The 20,726-nt window shown below is 41.6% G+C and overlaps 1 protein-coding gene across 6 annotated transcripts in view; it reads right to left on the bottom strand.

Moving 5' to 3' along the window:
• The window catches only part of HTR4 (5-hydroxytryptamine receptor 4), a 310,244-nt gene that overhangs the window by 28,932 nt on the left and 260,586 nt on the right, over window positions 1–20,726 (bottom strand). For 3 of the 6 annotated variants that reach the window (XM_082454244.1, XM_082454240.1, XM_082454242.1), the window contains one exon: window positions 7,100–8,072. The exons of the other annotated variants lie outside the window; for them this stretch is intronic. In XM_082454244.1, the coding sequence (XP_082310370.1) occupies window positions 7,982–8,072 (91 nt within the window). In that variant the 3' untranslated portion in view covers window positions 7,100–7,981. Of the gene's footprint in view, window positions 1–7,099; window positions 8,073–20,726 lie in introns of those variants that run through there. 6 annotated transcript variants of the gene reach the window in all.

Here is a 20,726-nt window from a genome sequence, read left to right as displayed (position 1 = left end):
ATTTTGGAGGGAGTGTCTCTTCAAAGTTTGATGACATTGTTCTGTCTCCTACCTTCTACACAGGCAGAAAAAAAAGAGTATGAACTCTCAGGATAGGCAAATCTAGGCTTGTATCCTGGCTTTGCTCATAATTACTTGTGTAACCTGGGTTAGAAACTTAGTCACCTTAAGCCTCATTTTACTTATCCATAACATGGGGGTTATTATATAAAATACCAATTATCTGCCTGGTGGTGTTGTAATTGCTATCATATGCAAAATTTTATTTAAATTATATAACCTCATAAGTTAGGTAGCATTAACACCTCTATTTTACTCACGAAGAAACTGAGGCTCAGAGAAGTTAATTAACTTGCCCAAAGAAGCACAGCTGGCAACTTAGGAAGCTAGGATTCAATACAATCAATACTTTTTTTTGAGAATTAAATGTTATATGTCAAGTGTCAAAGTAGTATTGACATAACTTAGGTGCTCAATAAAGTTGTGTCCCCTTACCATCTTAGAAGGGAAAGTGTTACTATTGCTTAGAAAATTCATGAATTGGAGAAAATAAAGAGACATTTTAGGCGTTCTGTAACAAGACACTGAATCAACTGAACTCCATTTCCTGCCCACTCTCATCATGTAAATCTTCTCTGACTCTGTAACCAAATACTTTATCATTTCCAGCTTCTCCTGAGTAGTGTTCATAGCCTGCCCTTTTCTGGATCAGACAACTGACATAGAAATAACCACTGCCTGCCACCTTCACCACTTCCCCACCTCTGGTTTCTCAACACCCTTTCCATACGTCTCTACATGCAGCTTTGAATTTCAAATGTCATGGAATCCAGAGTAATAATAGTAACAGCTACACTTCAGTGAGAGTGTATGCCAGGGACTATGCTCCACTGTTTATAAGCTTTAATCCACTGACTCTTCACAACAACACTCTACACGATGGGCTATCGTTATCCCTATGCTAAGAAGAAACTGAGGCTCAGATAGTCACGAACTTTTCCAAAGTCACACACAATTAGTAACTGGAAAAGCCTGAATCTAAACCCATGTCTATCTAATGACAAAGCCCAAGCTCTTAACCACAAAAAGCTTCTCAGTTTATAGATGCAAAACTTAAGCCAGAGAGGGGCAGGGACATGTGCAGAGTCATACAGCAAGTTAGGATGCTGGGCAGAAAGGACGCATTTCCTGACATCGCTTGAGCATGCTCTATCATACCCTAGCCTGAGCAACTCCACTGTTGTCCATTCCACATCCATGGCCTGGACCATGAGCCATCATTCACTCCATGCTCTGTGCTGTGTCCATAAATACCATTACTGGTGAAATGGTAGCCAATGTTCTCTAGGATTATACAACATCAAGTAACTCACGCTTCACTACCACGTTCTATAAATATAAAACTTTAAGCTTAAGTTCTTTTTCAATAGACAGACATGAATCAAAAAAGGGGGAAAAAAACTTGCCATAAATCACGGAAATAATGGTACTTTAAAACTCCAATCCTTTGCTACTTGCAAGAAATATGATAAACATCTTGATTTTATTCAGAACTGTCACAGAAAGATTTTCTTCTTATCAGAAGGCTGCAGCTTTTGCAGTGGATGGAGTGTTAAACAGCAGAGCAGCAGTGAGATTTGAAGGCTGAAAGAGCTAAGCAGGATGGCGCAGTGCAGATGCTGTAAACAAAAACTCCAAACTCTCCCAAATAAGTAAATTCAGTGAATTTACTGGATAGCTTCATTGTATAAAAACCTGTGTTGGGCGCAAGAAAAAGGGGAAAAAAAGATGATCGGTAAGAATTGGCTCCTGTTCCCAAGGAGCTCAAAATCCAGGATCCAGGAGGGAAGTTCAGAATAGGCATCATTAATGAACCACACCGAAAAGCTTATGAAAATGTCATAGCAGAAAACAAAGTACTTTGGGGATTGGAATAGATAAAAAAAACCTTCACTCTGTCTTGGAGGGTGGAAAAGACTTCAAGTAGAAGGTGGCATTTGAGATAGACCACGTAAGAGATGCTGGGAGACGTACGCCCAAAGGAAAGGATAGAAGGACCAATAAACTGAAGGTGAAAAACGCAAAGAGCGAGTGAGGGGAACACGGAGCAGACTGCCTGCTTTGGAGGGATAAAGAGGGATAACCGGAGGCGAAACTCTAAGTAGCAGACTTAGAAAACTATGGACAGCCCAGATCTGGTTGGCAATAAGGAGTCCTTTGGAGGTTCTGATCCAGGAAATGTCATGCTCAAAGCTGTCTTTTACAGCCTAACTCCCCAGTCCAGATGAAGATAGCTGTAGAAGGATGGAGATTAAAAAGTGCACGAGGAAAATCTACTGATTATATAACCAGATTGAATTTCCTCTAATTTCTGATGAAATGAATAGTTTTATAGGAAATCACTTTCTGACTAGTCAAGAATTGGTTTTTACTCCCAATTAGGTGCTACTGGAATTAGCATATGTAAAATCAATGAAGAATCACTGTATAAATGCATCTTCATTTGTTTACAGATAGCCAACACTCCACGGAGAAAGAAGGGAAGCAAAAGGAAAAAGACAAGAAGAGAATTCATCTGTTTCAAGGATGGTTCTTGGTGCTAAAAGGAACAGGCCTCAGGTGGATCAAGTCCCCTCAGCCTTTCTGGGGAGAAAGGCTGGACTTGGCAGGGCCTGGGTTCCATTTCCCTATTTCTGGCTCCAAGTAATCTCTGTTCTTGGGGAAATTCCAGGTTAACTTCCATGTGATGGGAAAATGATACTTACCTTGCAGGGTTTCATTTAAAATGCTTCCCACCAAGCCTGGCTCACAGTAAGGAACTGATGAATGGTAATTAAAGCTACCACATTATTGTCAGTTTTTATGTACTTCTCTGATCCCATCTCCTACCACTTTCCCCACATTCACTGAGTGCCATGCACACATGCCAAGCTCATTTCTGCCTCATATTCTTTGCATCTGCTGTTCTCTTCGCCTGACATAATATTCCCCCCAGATTAACACATGACTGACTCTTCGTCAACATTCTTGTCCCCCGTCACAGGGGCTGACCTCCTTGAAGCTTTTCTGACTGCCCCAAATAACGTCCACACCCCTGCCTCATCTCAATTTTTTTTGTTCTTTATAGCACTTGTGTGTATCTAAACTTGTCTAATTCATATATATATGTCTCCTTGTTTATTTTCTGGCTCCCAATGAGGGAGCAGAGATCTTATCAGTTTATTTATTAACGGACCTCTGGCAACAGGCCTTGGCACATAGTAGGTGTTTAAAAAATATGTTTCTCTGAACATTGACAGAATTAAAGTATGTAGCACACAGAAATCACCTAGCACATGGTGAGTACTAAATCAATGTTCATTCCTCCCCCTTGCATGGGTCCAGAGAATGGCTGCTCCAAAGTGAAGAAAGACAATTTGGAAGGAAAACAAAAAAGGGTATAGTCGTCCAAGGCTAGGCTAGTCGAGTTTCTGAGGTCTAGTTCTCTGCCTTGACACAGCAGATACTTCACAGGAGGTGAAGGCTCAGGTTGTCATTCTAGATGGATGTTTCAGGAGATGAGGCATATTCTGTATGCAGTAAGAGGTTCTGCAAATAAGTGGACAGGTGTGATTCTGAGGAAAGTCATCAGGAGAAATAGCTCACAGGAGTCTTATGAGTGCTTTAGAATAATTAAGAAGGAGGGAAAGCCAAGCACCATCACAGACTTTCAGTGGAGAGTGCCTGGTCCAGCTGCCTAGGGTTTTTGGATGGCTTATAATGAGTAGAGATGAGGGACCCAGATCTACCTGTTCCCCATCCTACTTTGACCTATTGCAATGGAGTTCCAGGTAAATTTGTGTATGAAGAACGTATTTTGATTTGAAATCTGATTCTTGTCCACTCTCTGCATTTCATATGTGAGATGATGGTGGCCCCAAGGACTGAACAGAAGAACTGGGGTGAGTACCCTGCCCCTGACTGCTGATGTTGGTCTTTCCATTGCCCCATACTCAGAAGAGTTGGGACCTGGATTTCATTGACATGTACTCTAGGCCTAAAATCCCAGGAGCTCCATGGCAAGGGAGCTGGACTCTAGAATCCTGGGTTGTTCAGGACACCAAAAAAAGGAGGCACATGCTTAATAACCTCAATTCAAGACCTCTGAATATAGAGTACAACTGTCAAGCTGACTTGAATGGCTCCTATGGCATATGCCCTGAGTGTGGCTGGGTTGAATCCTACCCCATCACCTGCTCTTGGGATGACCCACGTAAGAGAGATCTGTCCTAGCACTTGAGGCGGACAAAGGTGGCAGACAGACAGACAGGTAGAATTACATTATCTAGGAGTCCTGGACTGCTGTCTTTACCTTGAGGAGAACCTGATACTGGAGACGAAAAATTCTCCAGCTTCGAACGCCTGAAGCTTCTGAGGGATGAGTTGGGCTACAGAGATTACAGAGAAGCTGCACAGAACTGAGGCATGGAATTGACTTTGGCATTTTATTGTGTACTCAAAATTCCCTTAATAGTTTTAAGACTTTAGATTTCCCTCCATATATAATTTCTTAAACATGTACAGAATGCACAAATATAAACATGTGTAATTTATTAACGTTTATCAATAAATAGAGAGACTTTATCAATGAAGAAAACAAGTCTTTGTGGGCTCCTGTTTTTCCTAGAACACATTCTGGGGAACTGCATCAAAAAGTGGATTATTGTAAAGCCAAGGGTGCTTTCCATAGAAACAAATTAGAATCAGGGGTCCTAGTACTTCAAAGCTTTAGCTTCAAATAAATCAGAAGCATAACTAACAATTTCATAAAAACAAAAATACAACCATCATTAAAACTTGTAAGCCTTTGAGTTATATAATTAAGTTCCATGTTCTGTATAATGGGCACACATGTACTTTATATGTTGATTACACAAAGGGACTCAGTTTGCTAGAAACTGTATGAGTGGCCCCACTTGTAATTCTGCTTTATTAAAAATGTAAACAAAATTAAGATGTTAGCTAAATAACACTAAACGATAATTAATAATAATTTACATAGACTATCAGATTAGGAAAAAATCTCAAAATTATCTGGTTCAGTATCTTAGTAGACTCTTTATGTAACATTCTTGTTAGCTGGTCATTCATGATCTGATTTATGTTGGAGGGTTCTTTTCACAGGGGATTCTATAGAGAGAGAGAGAGAGAGAGAGAGAGAGAATTTACAGGGTGGGGATAATTTCGATGACCCAAGTCTTTTTCCTCTAAATAAATGTTTTCATGGCAAAAAGGCATTTGAATTTATTCCATGTGACTTTGAAGTTACATGAAAAATTAGACTCATTCTCACCAAAGTTAGTCTGTAGTCCCCATCTCTCTCCATCCACCTCTTTACTTTGAGAACAACAAAATCCCCTCAATTAAGAGTTTTTGTGATGTATAAATTTGCAATGTTTGTGTGTTTTGGGTAACCTAGAATAACTAAATGCAGAGGGGTGAATTTGGAAGAATGGACCCCAAAAAGATGATCACTTGGTATTGTTTTTCAATACAGAAAGCTCACTCTCTAAATTGGTCCACCTCTTGGTGAAGAAATTCTTAGTCCTTGAGCGCCCAGGAGCATCCAAAGTAACCCAAAGTCATAATAAACAGAATGTCATTTTATGATTTACAGAACATCTTCACAAAAATTATCATATTTTTCTCCACAGCAACTTCATGAAGTAGGCAGGAGAGATTGTTTCTGAGGCCAGAGAGGTCCAGTTATTAGTTCAGGGTCACACAGTAAGTCAGCAATTGATTTAGTGCCCGTGCTGCTTCTCTGCTGCACCCATCCTTACTGTGTGCTCACAGAGGTTGTGAACAGCGTGTGCAGCAGCCAGACAAATAGTGTGAGTCTCACTGCCAGGTTCAGGGCCTTGGGGCTCAATACCTTGTTGCTCCCTCCTTTGTATTAGAGAAGGATCATCCTCAAAAAGGTGGTTGCCTCCTGTGCCCCAATCTCATTAACGGCAGAGGAACAGTGACTTAAAAAAGCACAGGGGATTGGTCCATCCAGAGTCAATGTGCAAGTAAGGACTTAAATAAACTTTCTTCATATATGACGAGAATAGGTCCCCAGATGAATCTGCTCCACGGATCAGTGAGAGCCCCAGCCTACACCAGGAGCATTTCAGCGTGGCGCAGTCTTTCTCAGCAGCATTTGGGAGTCCCGAGTCACATTTCTCATTAGAGGCTTTCCCCCTTCCCTAAGGAATGACTTTCTCCACAACAAAATTGTAAGCCTTTGCAGGGCACATAATTTTTTTTTTTTTTTTTTTTTTTTTTGTATTTGGGTGGTTTGGGGCAATCTCCTCTTCCTCATTCCAAGTCTCTTTCCAGTCTGGTGCAATTCCAGAACTAAAGTAAACGTCAATGGAAATGACACCTGACTTCTTAAGCAGCAGGAACAAGGACAGTATGATGAAGTCCTGAGATGCTATCAAATCACAGCCAAGACCAAAGTTGAAACCTCACACGGACGGCTCTGGGATGTGGCGGCGTTTACCTCCCTGGGACCTTCACTCTGGGGCAGGTGGTAAGAGCCATGAACTTAGCTTTGAATGAAAGACATCCAGGTTTATCTGAAGGGCAAAGCTGGCAAGGTCAAGGGTCTAGAAGGCCCAAATGAGGTGGCTAGTTCCTCTGAAACAAAGTCAAAAGGCAGGCAGGCCACACCTTTCTGAGGTAGCTGATGGCTATAGCAGCATCCTGTTGTCACAGAAACAGAACGGAATCTTAGAGATCCCCTGGTCCAAACTTCCGTTGACAGATGCAGAAAGTGAGGTCCAGGGATGGAAGGGCATAGGTCACGATTTCCCACATGTTAGGAGTGGAGCCAGGGCTGGAATTCGGGTCCTCTGACTTGAAGTCAAGCACTGTTTTCCACCGCAAGCGCTGCTTGGTTCTGCCTCCTCCACCTGGGGAAACTGCAGTGAGTGACACGTCTCGGCAGGGTGCGCCTCCAATTGTTCTCTCCTTTGGGAGCAGCAAGGCCAGATTCAAGGGTTATAAATTGGTACCATGGGCTTTGCTACAAGCTCGTGGGAAAGATTCCAAAGTCTTTCAATAAACACTATGATGCCGCCAGCCCTGCCCAAGGCGCTTTAGGAGAGGATTTGTTCCAGGAAAGCGAGCGTTTCAGAGCAGGAGGGCCTGAGGCCATGGCACTGGCAGGGAGCTGTCTGTCTTCAGCTTCCCTCCGAGGTTGCTGCAGAGACTGTTTTCCTCTGAAGGATCTTTGCCCTGTTTCTTCCATGGTGAATAAATGGAGCATGTCCTGAAGAGAAGGACTGACATGGACATAAGGCAAAGCAAGTGGAAGTCTGTGACTGATATGGGGGGCTGGCCAGGAGGATGCACATTTGGACCCACATTCCGGGAGGAAAGTGTATTAGTGTCTGGCACAGAGCAGGACAGAGATGAGCTGGTGAGTAGTTTGAACATGGCTGTGACAGACACAAACAAGCAAGAGATGCGTGCTTTTGGAACACAACTCTGACCAAGGCAGGTACAGGCAGGATGTGTTTTGACAGTGCATGTGAGCAGGCACAGCAAAGAAGGAATATTTGCGGACATCTATGACTGAGATAGGACACAGTGAGTGATTGTGTTTGAAACATGAGCGAGACAAACCAGGCACAGTAAGGGGATATACTGGGGACAACAGAGACTATGAGGCCAGGGTGACTATGAAGCCGGGAAGTGGGAGTGCTAGGAAATAAAAAGATCCCTTCAAGGGGGATCTCTGGAGGAGAACCCCCAGTGAACAAGGGAGCCCTCCTGTCCCCTGCCACATGCTGGAATCCTGGAGGAAAAGCCCGATGGGCATGGGGTGCCTGCACCAATGGATGGAATGCTGGGTGAAGAGAATACCGGGTGCAGTCAGGCACGAGCAGCAGCTTAGGACCTGGCCCTCTCTTGGAGGGATGGCTGTCTTCAGGGTCACTGCCCCAGGGGCCTAAGTGTCACTGCGCTGAGCAGCCACCAAAGGAGAAGTTGTTGGGGGGTGGGACTGACTCTCCCATTGGCCACCACACTCCACTGCATCCCTAGAGAGGGGAAAAGATCACAGAACCTCAGAGTTGGAACGGACAGATAGGCTGGTGAAAGAGCCCACCCACTGCAGGAAAGCCCCTTGTGCCATGCAGATGGGTAGTTGTTTAGCTCCTGCTTAGGAATCTCCACTGACCGGCCAGGCCATATTATTTTTGAGCAACTTTAGCTATTGGCAAGAGCTTATTAATGTTCTGCCAAAATCAGCCTTCCTACAGCTTCTACCCTGTGGAACTACTATGCCCTCCAGGCCCACTCAAAATTCTTCCCTCTACTAATTATATCCTCCAAGTTCTCTCTTCTCCAGGCTACACATTTCCATTTTCTTTAATAGTTCATTATATATTATGGTTTCCAGATTATTGTCCATAATGGGCACTGTCCTCTAAACACAGTCCTTATTATAATTATCTCTCTTGAAATATAGTACCAGGAAAGAGCCCAAATTTACACAGTGAGCCTGATTTATGTCACATACTTTTTATCATCAATTTAGTTCACGTCTATGAATGCAGTCAACATTAAGTTCATTTCTGACAATGGTAATATGCTATTGGCTTATATGTTAAGCTCATTGCCAACTTTTATCTTTTTGAGACAAACAGCTGTCAATTCTTGTGGTTCTTTATTACATTGGTGCAGTTTATTTTATTTATTTATTTTTTATTTATTCACTCATTCATTCATTTAGCCAAAATATAGGACATTTGTCTCAGTTTAATTTCATTTTATTGATTTGGTATCATTTTAGTCAATTGAGATCATTCTAAACCATAACAATTTCAACATTCAAGATAGGATTATTTAGCACTGACTCAAGCTAGACTTTAAGGATTCTACCAACACATAGGGAGATCAGATAATCTATTGCTACCTAGATTTTTCAGTTTAGTATCATCCGCTTCTTAGATCTTCAATCTTCAGTCAAGAGAAAAACTACTGATTGAACAGGGCTAAACCAGAGAATTGTGGTACCCCACCACAGACTGCCTTCCCAGCAGACAGGTAACAATCCGTGTGCCTGAGAATGGACCCACCCATGGAAGGTTTTATGTAATGCCTTGCTGAAATGTCTCTGTCGAGCAGTAAATCTGTCCTAATAGATAATGAAATTAGTTGGCATGAATTATTTTGTAATGAAACAACACTGACTCTTGCATACAAATCATTTGTATAATAACTGTCTTTGAATTTTGATAAGGTCTGTTTCAAGCTATGAGTCTACAGTTTCTGCAGTCTAGCTTTAATCTTTCTTTAAGAACTGGGACAATATTTACTGGTCTCCAGGCTGCCATCATATCCTGAGTCCACAAAAGAGCTCCAGTCAGAGGTCTTATCAACCAGTTCCTTTAATCCCGTGAGAAATAATACATCTTGGCTCAGAGACAGTTAAAAGTTTTCCGTCAATCCCAGGCAGCAACTTTTTCCCTGTGATGTTCTCTTCTTTCCAGTTGCAAGATTATTCTTACTAAAGCAGAATATGCAAGATTTCGTCCCTAAATAATGAGAGCTATTTCTGGGTTTTCTACTTGCTCTAAACATACCTTTTGATTCATCTTTGGTTATACATTCCTTCTGCCAGATTTTCCACATGCCATTCTTCAAGTATAAGCTCTCTAGAAAACTCAAGATGTGGCCTAATGTCTTTACATACGCCCCACATTTTTATCTGTTTTATTCACTGAACATATCTATTAAAAGAAAGAATGAATGAACAGAAAGGAAGAAAGGAAGGAGAGAAGGAAGGAAGGAAGGAAGGGAGGGAGGGAGGGAGAAAGGAAGGGTTTCTCATTTCTCACTGGCCAAATTCCCTTTGTATCATACTTATTATTATCATTATTAGCAACAATAAAAACCACCACCCATTAGGGCAGCACCTGTGTGCCAGGCACTGGGCTAAGTGTGTTATATGCATTAATTCATGTATTTTAAACCCATTTAACAGACAAGGAAACTGAGTTTCAGTTTAAATAATTTGCCCAAATTTGCTCAGTTAATAAATGGCAGAATCAGACCTACATTCCAGTCATTTTTGATTCCAAAGTCTGGGCTCTGAATTGTCCTGATACACAGATACACTGTCACTCATCATCTTGAGAACCACCACTAAGTTCAGTGTTCAGGTTCTGCTGTCTCTAGCATCTCCTTGTCCCACTATGATGGACTCAGGGTAAAAGGAATATGTATGTGGGTGTATATTATATCCTTCCCGTGGGAAGCCTACAGTATAATGTGTCTCCTCCTCTTACTGAAACACAGTGTAACTGGGACGTTAACATGGGACTCTTTCCTGCTAACCCCTCTTATCCACTAAAGGAACATCTTTGCCAAGAGGCGTATATATTTTCCGTGATTCAGAACCAGGGAGACTAGGTAGAAAAGGAAAAAGAACCTGCAGAGTCAGGAGGGAAGTAGAGAGAGCAGAGGAAGGGGCTAAGTGAATAAACATAATGAAGAATGAGGAGAGAGGATGGAAGACAAAGCAGGAAGACCTGGGCTAAAGTGAAGCATTGAGTTGGGTACGTGGAAGGCTCCAGAGCAGTTGGGGAGCATGGAGGAGGCTCTTTGAGAAGTGTTTCCAAAATGTTGTATTGGTTCTCTCATATAATCCTTCCAAATATTCAAATAAAGACTGAGATTTCTGCAGAATTGCTAGTGGGTGCCTGGTACCACTCCTTTTTATTCAGGCAACATCAATATAGCCCTTGCCAAGGAGAGAAGTCATGAATAAAGGAAAATGGCCCAGCCTCTTAACTCCAAGGAGGACTCACAACCAACTCCCTTTAAGTAGGGAAAAAGGAGACTTGAGAATAATGCTAGGGTGATCTTGTGTCCTGGTTGTGGCCTGTGTCAGTCTCAGTTTACACTCCTGTACTAATCTAATTGTTCACAGTTAACAATTTAATATCATCTGCCTTTTAGGTCTTCATTCAGGATACAAAGTCACGGTGCAATATGCTGCACCCCAAGAGACCTCAACCCATACAATGAATCACACTCAGGAGGCACAGCTTTAACACTCAGTGAGCCCCTTTCACTTTCAACTGCAAGGCCACCTTACTAACTCAGCAATGTGAACAATAAACCAGAAGACAGGAACCTGGATTCCAATGCCTTTTTAGCCTCCATCCATGCATGCCTCTGAGGACTTAGTCCCTTTCCTGTGCCTCATTTTCCCCGTTCTTTAAACAAGGAGGATTATCTGTAAGATCCCTTGCAGCTCTGACATTCTGGTTCTATGAGGAGTAGAGATGGTGGGTGACAAATACAGACCTTCTGATTGGGTACCAGCTGGGTGTGGGACTGTTCTCCAAAGCTGTGGGTAATTGCTTCAAATTTGGCTTTAATATTCTATTGTTAGTATCTGATACTTTATATTCTGTGTGGAGGGAAGAGGTTTCGCTGGAAACACAGGGAGGATAATTTTTGGATTTGTATTAAAGAATTTGAAAGACCTCAATTTCTGAACCTGTGAAGTTACACTGCAAAGCTGTTAAATGTATCTGGTTAGGATAGGATAGGGAGGGCCTGAGATGCCACAACTTAAAATGCAGCGAGACCACAACTGTCCTTCCTTAAACATATGCTTGATCAGAAACACTGGCAGAGCCGCTCAAAATTTCTGATGCAAAACATCATTAAAAAAGAATCTCTGATATTTTTACAGACTTAAGATGCAGTTTCTTGTTTTAATAGTTTTAGTAAAATCCTCTACAATTTATGAAGCATTTTTGTATCATTTTCCACATTTAATGTTCAACACAAACCTGTAAGGAAGGAAAGTAGGTACAATGTAGGGGCATGGATTGATTGATGGGTAACAGTGGATCTAGTGCTATAAATCAGGTGTTCTGCCTCCCAAATCAGGAATTCTGTCCGTTGGGAAACATGGAAATCATTTGTACAGTGGGAAGAGTTTTGTGATGAAGTTTAATATTAATGGTTGACGAAATAGAGTTACAATTCCCTTTGTTCCAGAAGAAGAGGGAGGAGGAGGAGGAGAAGGAAAAAGAGGAAAAGATGAGAGAGATCACTAGCTAAGTCATCTTTCACAAAATTGTTCAGAGACTATGTGCATCAGAATTATCTTGGGTACTTATGAAATACAGATTCCCAGGATCCACATCAGACCTCTGACAAGAGGGTGGGAGTGGGGAGTGGGGAGAGGGCAGGGGTGGAGCGGGGAGAGGGCAGGGGTGGGGTGGGGAGGGCATAAATCTGCATTTTTAAAAAGTGCTCTCACATAATTCTTAGGCACATGGGAGTAAAGATTCCCTGAGGAGGTGAATGTCCAGTTATTCTACTCACACCTGAGGCAGAGCTTAGCACTGGAGACAGGGGGCAGTAAGAGAAAGGACAAGTGAGTGGGAAGGGCCAGAGCTAGCAGTATGAGACATTCAGCGATTCTGCACAAGGGATCAGAAAGGAAGCATTGACATGCATGCAAAGAGTCCATTTTAGCAAAGTGGACAAGGGGTATTTGTTGGCTTTTATGACACTGATGATGAAACGAGAACAGACTTGGTGATAAATCATGAAAACAAGGTGGCAAAAAATGTAAAGAGATGCACAAAGCAATATTTTTTAAGGTGCTTTTCATGTGATGAAAAAATAGAATGCTTGGTTACAATTAGCTGATAAAAACTAATTGAACTGTTTACAAACAGTAAGCACATAAACTTGTACTAATTTATCAGTAAATTCAATGGCTCAAAAGGTGATGGCCTAGGCCAATTTCTTCATTTGTCTTTAGATCACTATCAACCAGAACAGAATATTGACTCTGGAAGATCCAGTATTTCCCAAACATGGGATGTTTTCCACAGGTGATATGCCAAACAAAGAGGCACAACGTTAAACAATCTGAATCACAGTAAGGAGATCCAATACTTCTTTCACTCATTCTGCTCATTTTAAAGAGACGTACTCAGTTTGGCCCCACTCTGGCTTTAACAATTCTCTACTACCTAATAAAATGGAGAGCAGGCCTTTGACTCAGAGCCTTTGGCAGACAATATTATTAAATTTTAATAGTAAAAAAGTTATGCAAATAATAATAATTTGTTTTGTTTTCATTGTATTTAATTTTAAAATCATCTTCTCTACATGATTTTTCACTTAAGGTCATAATAGAGAGTTTCATTTACAAACAGATTTACTTAAATTAAAAATGTATTTAAAGATAAATAGTAAATAAATAATAGCATGGGCAGAATGTTGATATGGGTAAAAATTGTGAAAATAGCAGGCAAATGACAAAAAACCCTATCAGATGAGAAAATTTAATTGCAGGGAGCACACTGTCTTGACAAGGACATAAAGCAATGCATCCTCAGGGTGGGAACTCCGGGATCTTTGTATTATTTTGTGCTGCTTGCAGAAAGAATCCCAGATAGCTAAATTTGCACAGTTTGGAATGTTTAGCTCTGGACAAAACGTATTCTCAGGGGCTCTTTAATTCCATCACCAGCCTCAAGATATGTCCATGTTTCAACATGCCAAAGTGCAAGATCAAGTCAGTACGCATGGCTTATTCTAATCCGAATGCACGTCTATTTCTCAATGTGCACATATAATTAAGGTCAAACCAATCTCCTTGTGAGGCCTTTTTCCACTGTCTACCACAGTTCCTAAAGGACAAATAAAAGACTGGAACTTTGAGTCTGGGGGATCAGACTGTCTGCCTGCTTCTTCTGCTGAACTATTCTGATATGACAGAACCTAAAAATATGTAGGAGAAAATGCCTTAAAAGTATGGATCCATGATAATATCAGCCAATATTAATTGAGTGTTTATTATGTGTCAGTGATTGTGCTAAACTAATCATGGATTATCTCATATAATTTTCACAACAATCCTATCACATAGGTTTTATTATTTACAGGCTCAAGTTGTGTGGAATGAGGCGTAGTAACTTGCCCAAGTCAGATCATCTAGGGAGAGGTGGAGCCACCAGCTGACCCAGGCAAATCCAACTCAGAGTCTTATTGTACCAGCTTCACTAAATGTGCACCTTCACTGAAGAGGCACCCTCGGCTCTTAGACACTGCAGGTAGGAAATGTCCTGCTCTCGAGAAGCTGTCCAGGTGAGCAGAGGGTGTTTTAAGTGCATAAAATTACTTAAGATCCCACAGGATGAGCTGAGCCTCCAAGAAAAAGAGAAGCAGGTGGTGTGAGAGCCCAGAGGAGGAAGTGGTTAGGTCCAATATTCAGGGGGTAGGGATTAGGAAAGTTGAGAGAGCTCATATTGGAACTGTGCCTCAAGGAATGAGTAGGCTTGTGCCAGGAGGGAAGGTGAGAAAGAGCATTTGGGACAGCAGAAGTAATCCAGAGGCTGGAGAATTCACTATTTATCTAAGGAAAACTGATCAATCTTGCATGCTTATTGCATAGGAAGTTAGGTCGGGGGAGAGTTGAGGGAAATGAGTTGGAAAACCAGACTGGGTCAGGCAAGAAGGGCTTTATGTGCCCTTCACCATCTGCCCACTGCAAGTCACACTATATTGCTCAAGGCTATTCTATTACAGCTCAATCCAGCTGGCATTTACAGTTTAAAATCCCGCATGTCTGAATGGCCTTAACATCCTCTTAAACGATACACATGAAGTAGCTTCTCTCTCTATGGCTATATTATACACATAGTCCCAAAAGAAAACCAGAGGCAAAAAAATTATAATTTGCAACCCAGCCAGTGTCTTGCCTTGGATGATAATAAGTTACCCCTCACTGGGAAGAGAGACAGACAACTACCTACTAGGTAAGCTGTAGAAGAGATCACTGCATTGGTTGGGATATTTGACCAGATCACTTCTGAAGCCCTTTCCATGTCTAAGAATCAAAAGTTCTGCATTATTTCAAGAGTTTTTAATTAACTAGCATAGCTTAGTGGTTAACAGCAAGGGCTCTGAAATTAGGTGAACATGTGTTAGAATCCTGGCCCACCACTCACCAGCTATAGGACACTAGCCAAGTTATTTAACCTCTCTGAGTCTCAATTTCCCCATCAGTAAAATGGGGATAATAATACCTGCTCCATGGATTATATTAAGGATTCCATGAGATGACATATGTAATGCACTTAGCGCAATGGCTGGCATATAAAGCCAGTGTTCAGTAAATGGTAGATGCTAGATGATGATAATAAAGATGGTGACATCTGGACCAGGAAACCAAGTTATTCGTAGGCAACTAGTTATTATACATGACAATCATACACACACACACACACACACACACACACACACAAACACACTCCTTTCCCCAAAGTCAGAAACTCTAAGCAGGCAATGAAAATTCACAAATAGAAGAAAAATTCCATTACACCAGCCAGCAAAGGAAATAAAAGTTTGAAAAGAATAAAAGGAACATGAGTAGGCACCAAATATATTTGTTTGTCAGGTTTATCAAAATACAGATTCACCCATTTCTTAGAGAACAAAAAGCTCTCCAAGAACAATTCTAACTGTGAAATGTTTCCAAGAATCTTGTAAAAAATGAGAATGAGAAAATAATTCAGAAATCACTTTGTAAAAAGCAGGTCCTTGGCTCTTTGGTTGAATATAACCCAGAGCACACTCAGATATTTGTTTATATAACCAGAAGCCATCCACCAGGTTTCCTTGCTCAAGGGTTGGAGATGATTTCACAGCATTTCTTGGAGCACAGAAGCTAGAACTTTCTGCCTCACTCCCTTCCCCACAGTTCCCCTATCCTTGCAGTTGAAGTAATTTTCCTTCTCCTTCTGAACTTGTTGCTCAGGAACTATCCTGTACCTTATAAGGAGGATATTATGGTGATTTTGACCCCAAACCATTTCCCCTCAGACCCAGTTCTGACAATGAACCAGTGTTCCAGAAAAAGAAGCCTTGTCTTCTCAACCTAGTGTTCCTGCTTTTTTGCCTACTAAGATGATGATTATGATAAGGAGAACACAATATATCAATAAGTTACTTATCCCAGGCTCTATATGTACAGTATCTCACACCAGCCTCGTAACAGTGCTATGAGGCAAGAGCCACCTTTACTTCCACTTTTGTACAGGAAGAAACCAAGGCAGCAAGAGGTCAAGTAACTTGCCCAGGATCACGCAGGTTCAAAGTGGCAGGACCTGAATTCAGACTGAGGTCCATCAAATGCCAAGTCCTATGCTTTTAGCCATAACACTAAACTGCTTCATCAGTACTCTGATTTCCTCTAGATTGGGACCCTGCCTTACTACCTTCAGATCAGAGAAGCTCAGGTCTTAACTGTCCCCATGTGAAAAAGGAAGAACGTGAAAACCAGGTTAAGGGGATGTTTCTTTAATCTCAGTCCTTCTCCTTACAAATATTTAAACAGCAATTCCTTTCATACTAAAGCCTCAAAGAACAGAAATTTATCTGGATAGGTGGATATGACAACATTTTTCTCAAACAGAATCTCAGAAATAAAATCAACTGCTTAACCACTGAGCAGGCATCTATAGAACCCAGGAATGGATTCCTTCCTTAGATGTGTCTAAATTTCCTACTAGCCAGATTGCTAGAAGAATCATAAAGGAAAAGAGAATGGTCTCTGCAATTGACAAAATCACCTCTGGCACATCTCTTCCCACTGGTAACCTTTCCAGAAGGTCTCCAGCTTCAACCAAACAAAGTGCTACACTGGCTAAAGTAGGTTTTGCTCTCTCTTGTGTTTAACTGCACTGTGGGAGGACTTGGTGGTTCTGTAACTCACACAATCACAAAGAAAGGGTCTGAAAATCTCTCCTTTGACCTCTCACCCCTTCCTTGGCCATGTTGACAAATGATCAGTCAATGCTTCCAGTGACTGATGGTCCATCAACACTTCTAAGTGACTGGTGATCATCCAGTTTTCTCCTTCTACTTTATTAGGAACATCTCTTAGTAAGAGGATCCGTTCCATTTTGTGCTGAAATATGTATTCTTAAAACTTCAATCCTTTGTACCTACCTCTTTCCCTTGAGACCATGCAGAACAAATCAGATCCCTCTTTCCCAAAACAGCCTTCAGAGATATTAAAAACAACGCTCATGACCTGAATCTTCTTTGAGCCCTAAACTCATCATCCCCCATTCCTTACATTGTTCTTCACATGTCATGAATTCTGCAAAGAAAATCATGATGTTTATCCTCTCCTGGAGACACTCTACTTTGTCGACACCCAGAATAAGAAGCAGCTTTACCACTTCTATGGGCCAGAGTCAGGTGTCATTACAGTGTGGACTAAGCACACATTTACATGGGGATATGGTTTCCTAGTAGGTCTCTTAGTGTGCTTTGGAGGCGATTCCTTCCTGAACAGCTGCTCCAACTAAATCGGGAGGACTGTGTCTCTGGCAAGTGCATGCTGTAAGGGAACAAGCTCACAGAGCCTGCCTCGGAGAAAGGGCTTATCTTCAACATTACTACTGGCACTCTAACCACGGACATTCAGGGCCTTTCCTCTCAGAAATAATTGCCTTGTCTTGTCTTGGGAGTGGATGTGGATTAAGAGGAGCCAAAGGATGCAGGGGCTGCACTGTAGAAGGCAGATAAAAGCACACACAACTCCTGGCATTGTTCAAAGACCTCTCCTGCTGTCCCCTGGCAGAGGTAAGGAGGTTCTTTGTTGCAAATCCCAGAGGATTGGTTTAAAGCAGGGTTTTTCAACCACAGATTTATTTTGAAATTTGGGACCAGACAATTCTCTGGCAGGGGGGTGTCCCATGCATTCTTGAATGTTTAGTAGCATCTCTGGTCTCTGTCCACTGGATGTCAGTAGCATCCACCAGTTGTGAAAACCAAAAATGCCTTCAGGCATTTGCTAAATGTCCCCTGGTAAACAAAACTGTCCCCAATTGAGAACTACCAGTTTAAATCCAGACTATCTCAATAGTTTAAGACATGGAGCTAGACCTAAACTTGAAGCATTATCTATGCGAACTTTCTCATTTTATTGGTGCTGAGAGAAATGATAGCAATCAGTAAGGAATTAGAAGACAGGTTTCCTGCTCTTTCCAGTACACTGATGGTTCTCAATCCTGCTGTACATTAGAGCTCCTAAAACATATGCATTTCTGGTCCCCAACCAGACCAATTAAAATGGAATTTCTACATGTGGAACCCAGGAGCTCCCAGGTGACTCTAGTGTGCAGCCAGGGTCAAGGGTCAGAGCCCCACATCACACTGCCTCTATTCTTGACCTCTGATAAATCACCTTGAGCACCACTGGAGCTGGGTGTGGTTTGGGGTTTGCCCTGAAGTGTGACATGCACAGTGGGCACCAAACTCAGAGGGCTGGTACATGGAACCCTAACACCCTAGCAACAAGAGCACCTGCAGAGCCAAAGGGGGAAAACAAATACACATAGACTGTAACCAACTTGTTCGACAAGTTAGCATGTTTTATGTTGGATCAAAGAAATGCCTGCAGGTAATTTAAAAGCCAGAAGGCATATTCAAAATAACAGCCCCAACTGTTCAGCACAGGGCATGATGTACCCAGGAAACAAGTCTTGTCTCATGTTTAAACAATTATTTATAAACAGTGTGATTAATTTCATTTCATTCATTTCTGGCTTTTCTTCTAACAGAGGGAGCTCTGCGTTCCTTGTTTAAGGAGCAGTGTTTAGAACACAGAGATTTCTATTGACTCATTTCTTAAGAAATGCTTATCAGGAGGCTGAGAAAATAACTGGAGAAGTTGTTTGTTTTAACCAAGATATGAACAATGTTATATCTACGATTATAATAACAACAGTTACAGCAGCTTCCGTGCATGGAGTACTTTCTGTGTAACAGAAGCTGGGATCAGCTCTGCACATATGTTATCATATTTAACCTTAACAAAAGCCCTAGGAGATGGGTTCTAATATTATTCCCATTTTACAGGTGAGGAAACAGAGGTCTAGAGATGTCTGGTCACATGCTAAAGATTATATAGATAGTAAATGACAGATCTCAGACAGGACTGACATCCAGGTGTGACAGACTCCAGCCCCTATAGCCATTATGCTACATTGGGTCCGATGCCCCTTTGTTTACATACCAAAGTTCACCTTCCTCTGAGTCAGAGACAGTGGAAAGGATAATGCTTTAGGCCTCAGCACTTTAGTCCAGCAGTGGGCATCCTGGAGGACAGCTTAAGCCACTTGGTTACCAAACTTTTGCAAGTACACTCTGCAAACAGCACTAACTTTTCTAACCCTGAGTATCTGATGAGGCAAGTGGAGCTCTTCTGATGTTATTCTCACTGTTTTCCTGGTGTGATCTCAACAAGAACAATGTTTTGTGAGAGCCGCTTCAGGTTGGGATTGGGGAAGGACTTGAGGACAGGGCCAGCTTCATGGTTGTGTGACCAAAGCAGTCACACAGGAACCCAGAGCTTGGTGTAATGTTCTGCTTGTCCTCATCCTGGAACTCTCAATAACTTTATCTTTGAACTTGTGAACTGTGAGGGACAATGAAGCATGCATGTGAGCAGAGATGACACGTGCAATATGTGTGTACACCGTAGTTCCTTGCTGCCTCTCACGTTAGTGATGCCCTGTGAGCACAGAATTCTGGTAGACCAACCATACATAAAGAGTTACTAAGACTCAAAGCAAACACAACGTGAATACATAATGTATATTAAAGCATTTTCCTTTCTCCCATCGTTTTTCTGTCAGCAGCTTCTGTAACATGCTTACCTTATATTTGCTGAGTCTTGCTGAAGTCCCACAGATCAGGGGTCCACTACAACACTGCACTCATGTTTCCTATCAACACATCTATGACTGAGTAAGCAGATGGCTGGTGGCCCTGAGAGCCCGTGTTTTCCATTTGAACCAGAACTTGCCAGATGCAGAAAGAAGGCAGTGATTTTCTAAGAAAAAGGAACCATCAAGGAACCCTACCATGTCTTTTCCACATGCATTGCTTTCCTGTATTAGCCAAGCACTTATGTTGAAAATACTGACATAGAAAGAAAGGATATGATAGAGCAAATCATGGTTCTTTTCTCTTCAGTCCTTCTTTACTCCTCAGTAAGCTGAAGGGAGAATGTTAGTAGAATGTGTGTGTATCAAGAAGTGAAATAAAAACAGTTGCGTTAGTTTTGTGCACTGTCTGGTAAAAATAAAATACATAAGCATGTCTGAACTACAAAATACAATTTGTGTAACCTGTACAATTTTGGTGACTCCATATACAAGTTAAATGCTCTTATTTTTGCATTTAAAACTGTCAGTGCACAATATAAAGACAGATGGTAAATTTTCTGCTAATACTTTAAAATTGCATTTTGTTTTTCTACTAGAGAAAAGGTAAATAGCAAATAAAATACATATGACAAGTTGAGAGAAAGACTGAGGAGGAAAGAAAAAGGCTTTCCATCTTAATGCTTTTAACAGAAATGTGTTCCTGCCCTTTGAACCAGGGGCCCCACATTTTCATTTTGCGTTGGGGCTGCGAATTATGCAGCCAACCCTGGGGAAGACTGGGGGACAGAAGGCAAGATCATGCTCACCCAGCCTTGGTTTACCCAGATTAAGTCTGCTTTGGCTCAAAACAATGAGGCAAATGTTGAATCCAATTGTAGCCTCCGAAGTTCAAGGTAAAGGCCAAAAAATGGCTTTTAAATGTCAAACAGCTTTGCAACATTAGCAGAAACCTCTAAGGATCCAAAG

The sequence above is a fragment of the Balaenoptera physalus genome (genome assembly GCF_965194825.1).
Source record: "Balaenoptera physalus genome assembly, chromosome: 3".
Lineage (NCBI taxonomy): Eukaryota > Metazoa > Chordata > Mammalia > Artiodactyla > Balaenopteridae > Balaenoptera > Balaenoptera physalus.
Note: the sequence above shows the minus strand (reverse complement) of the source record. Positions and strands in the feature narration are given on the sequence as shown.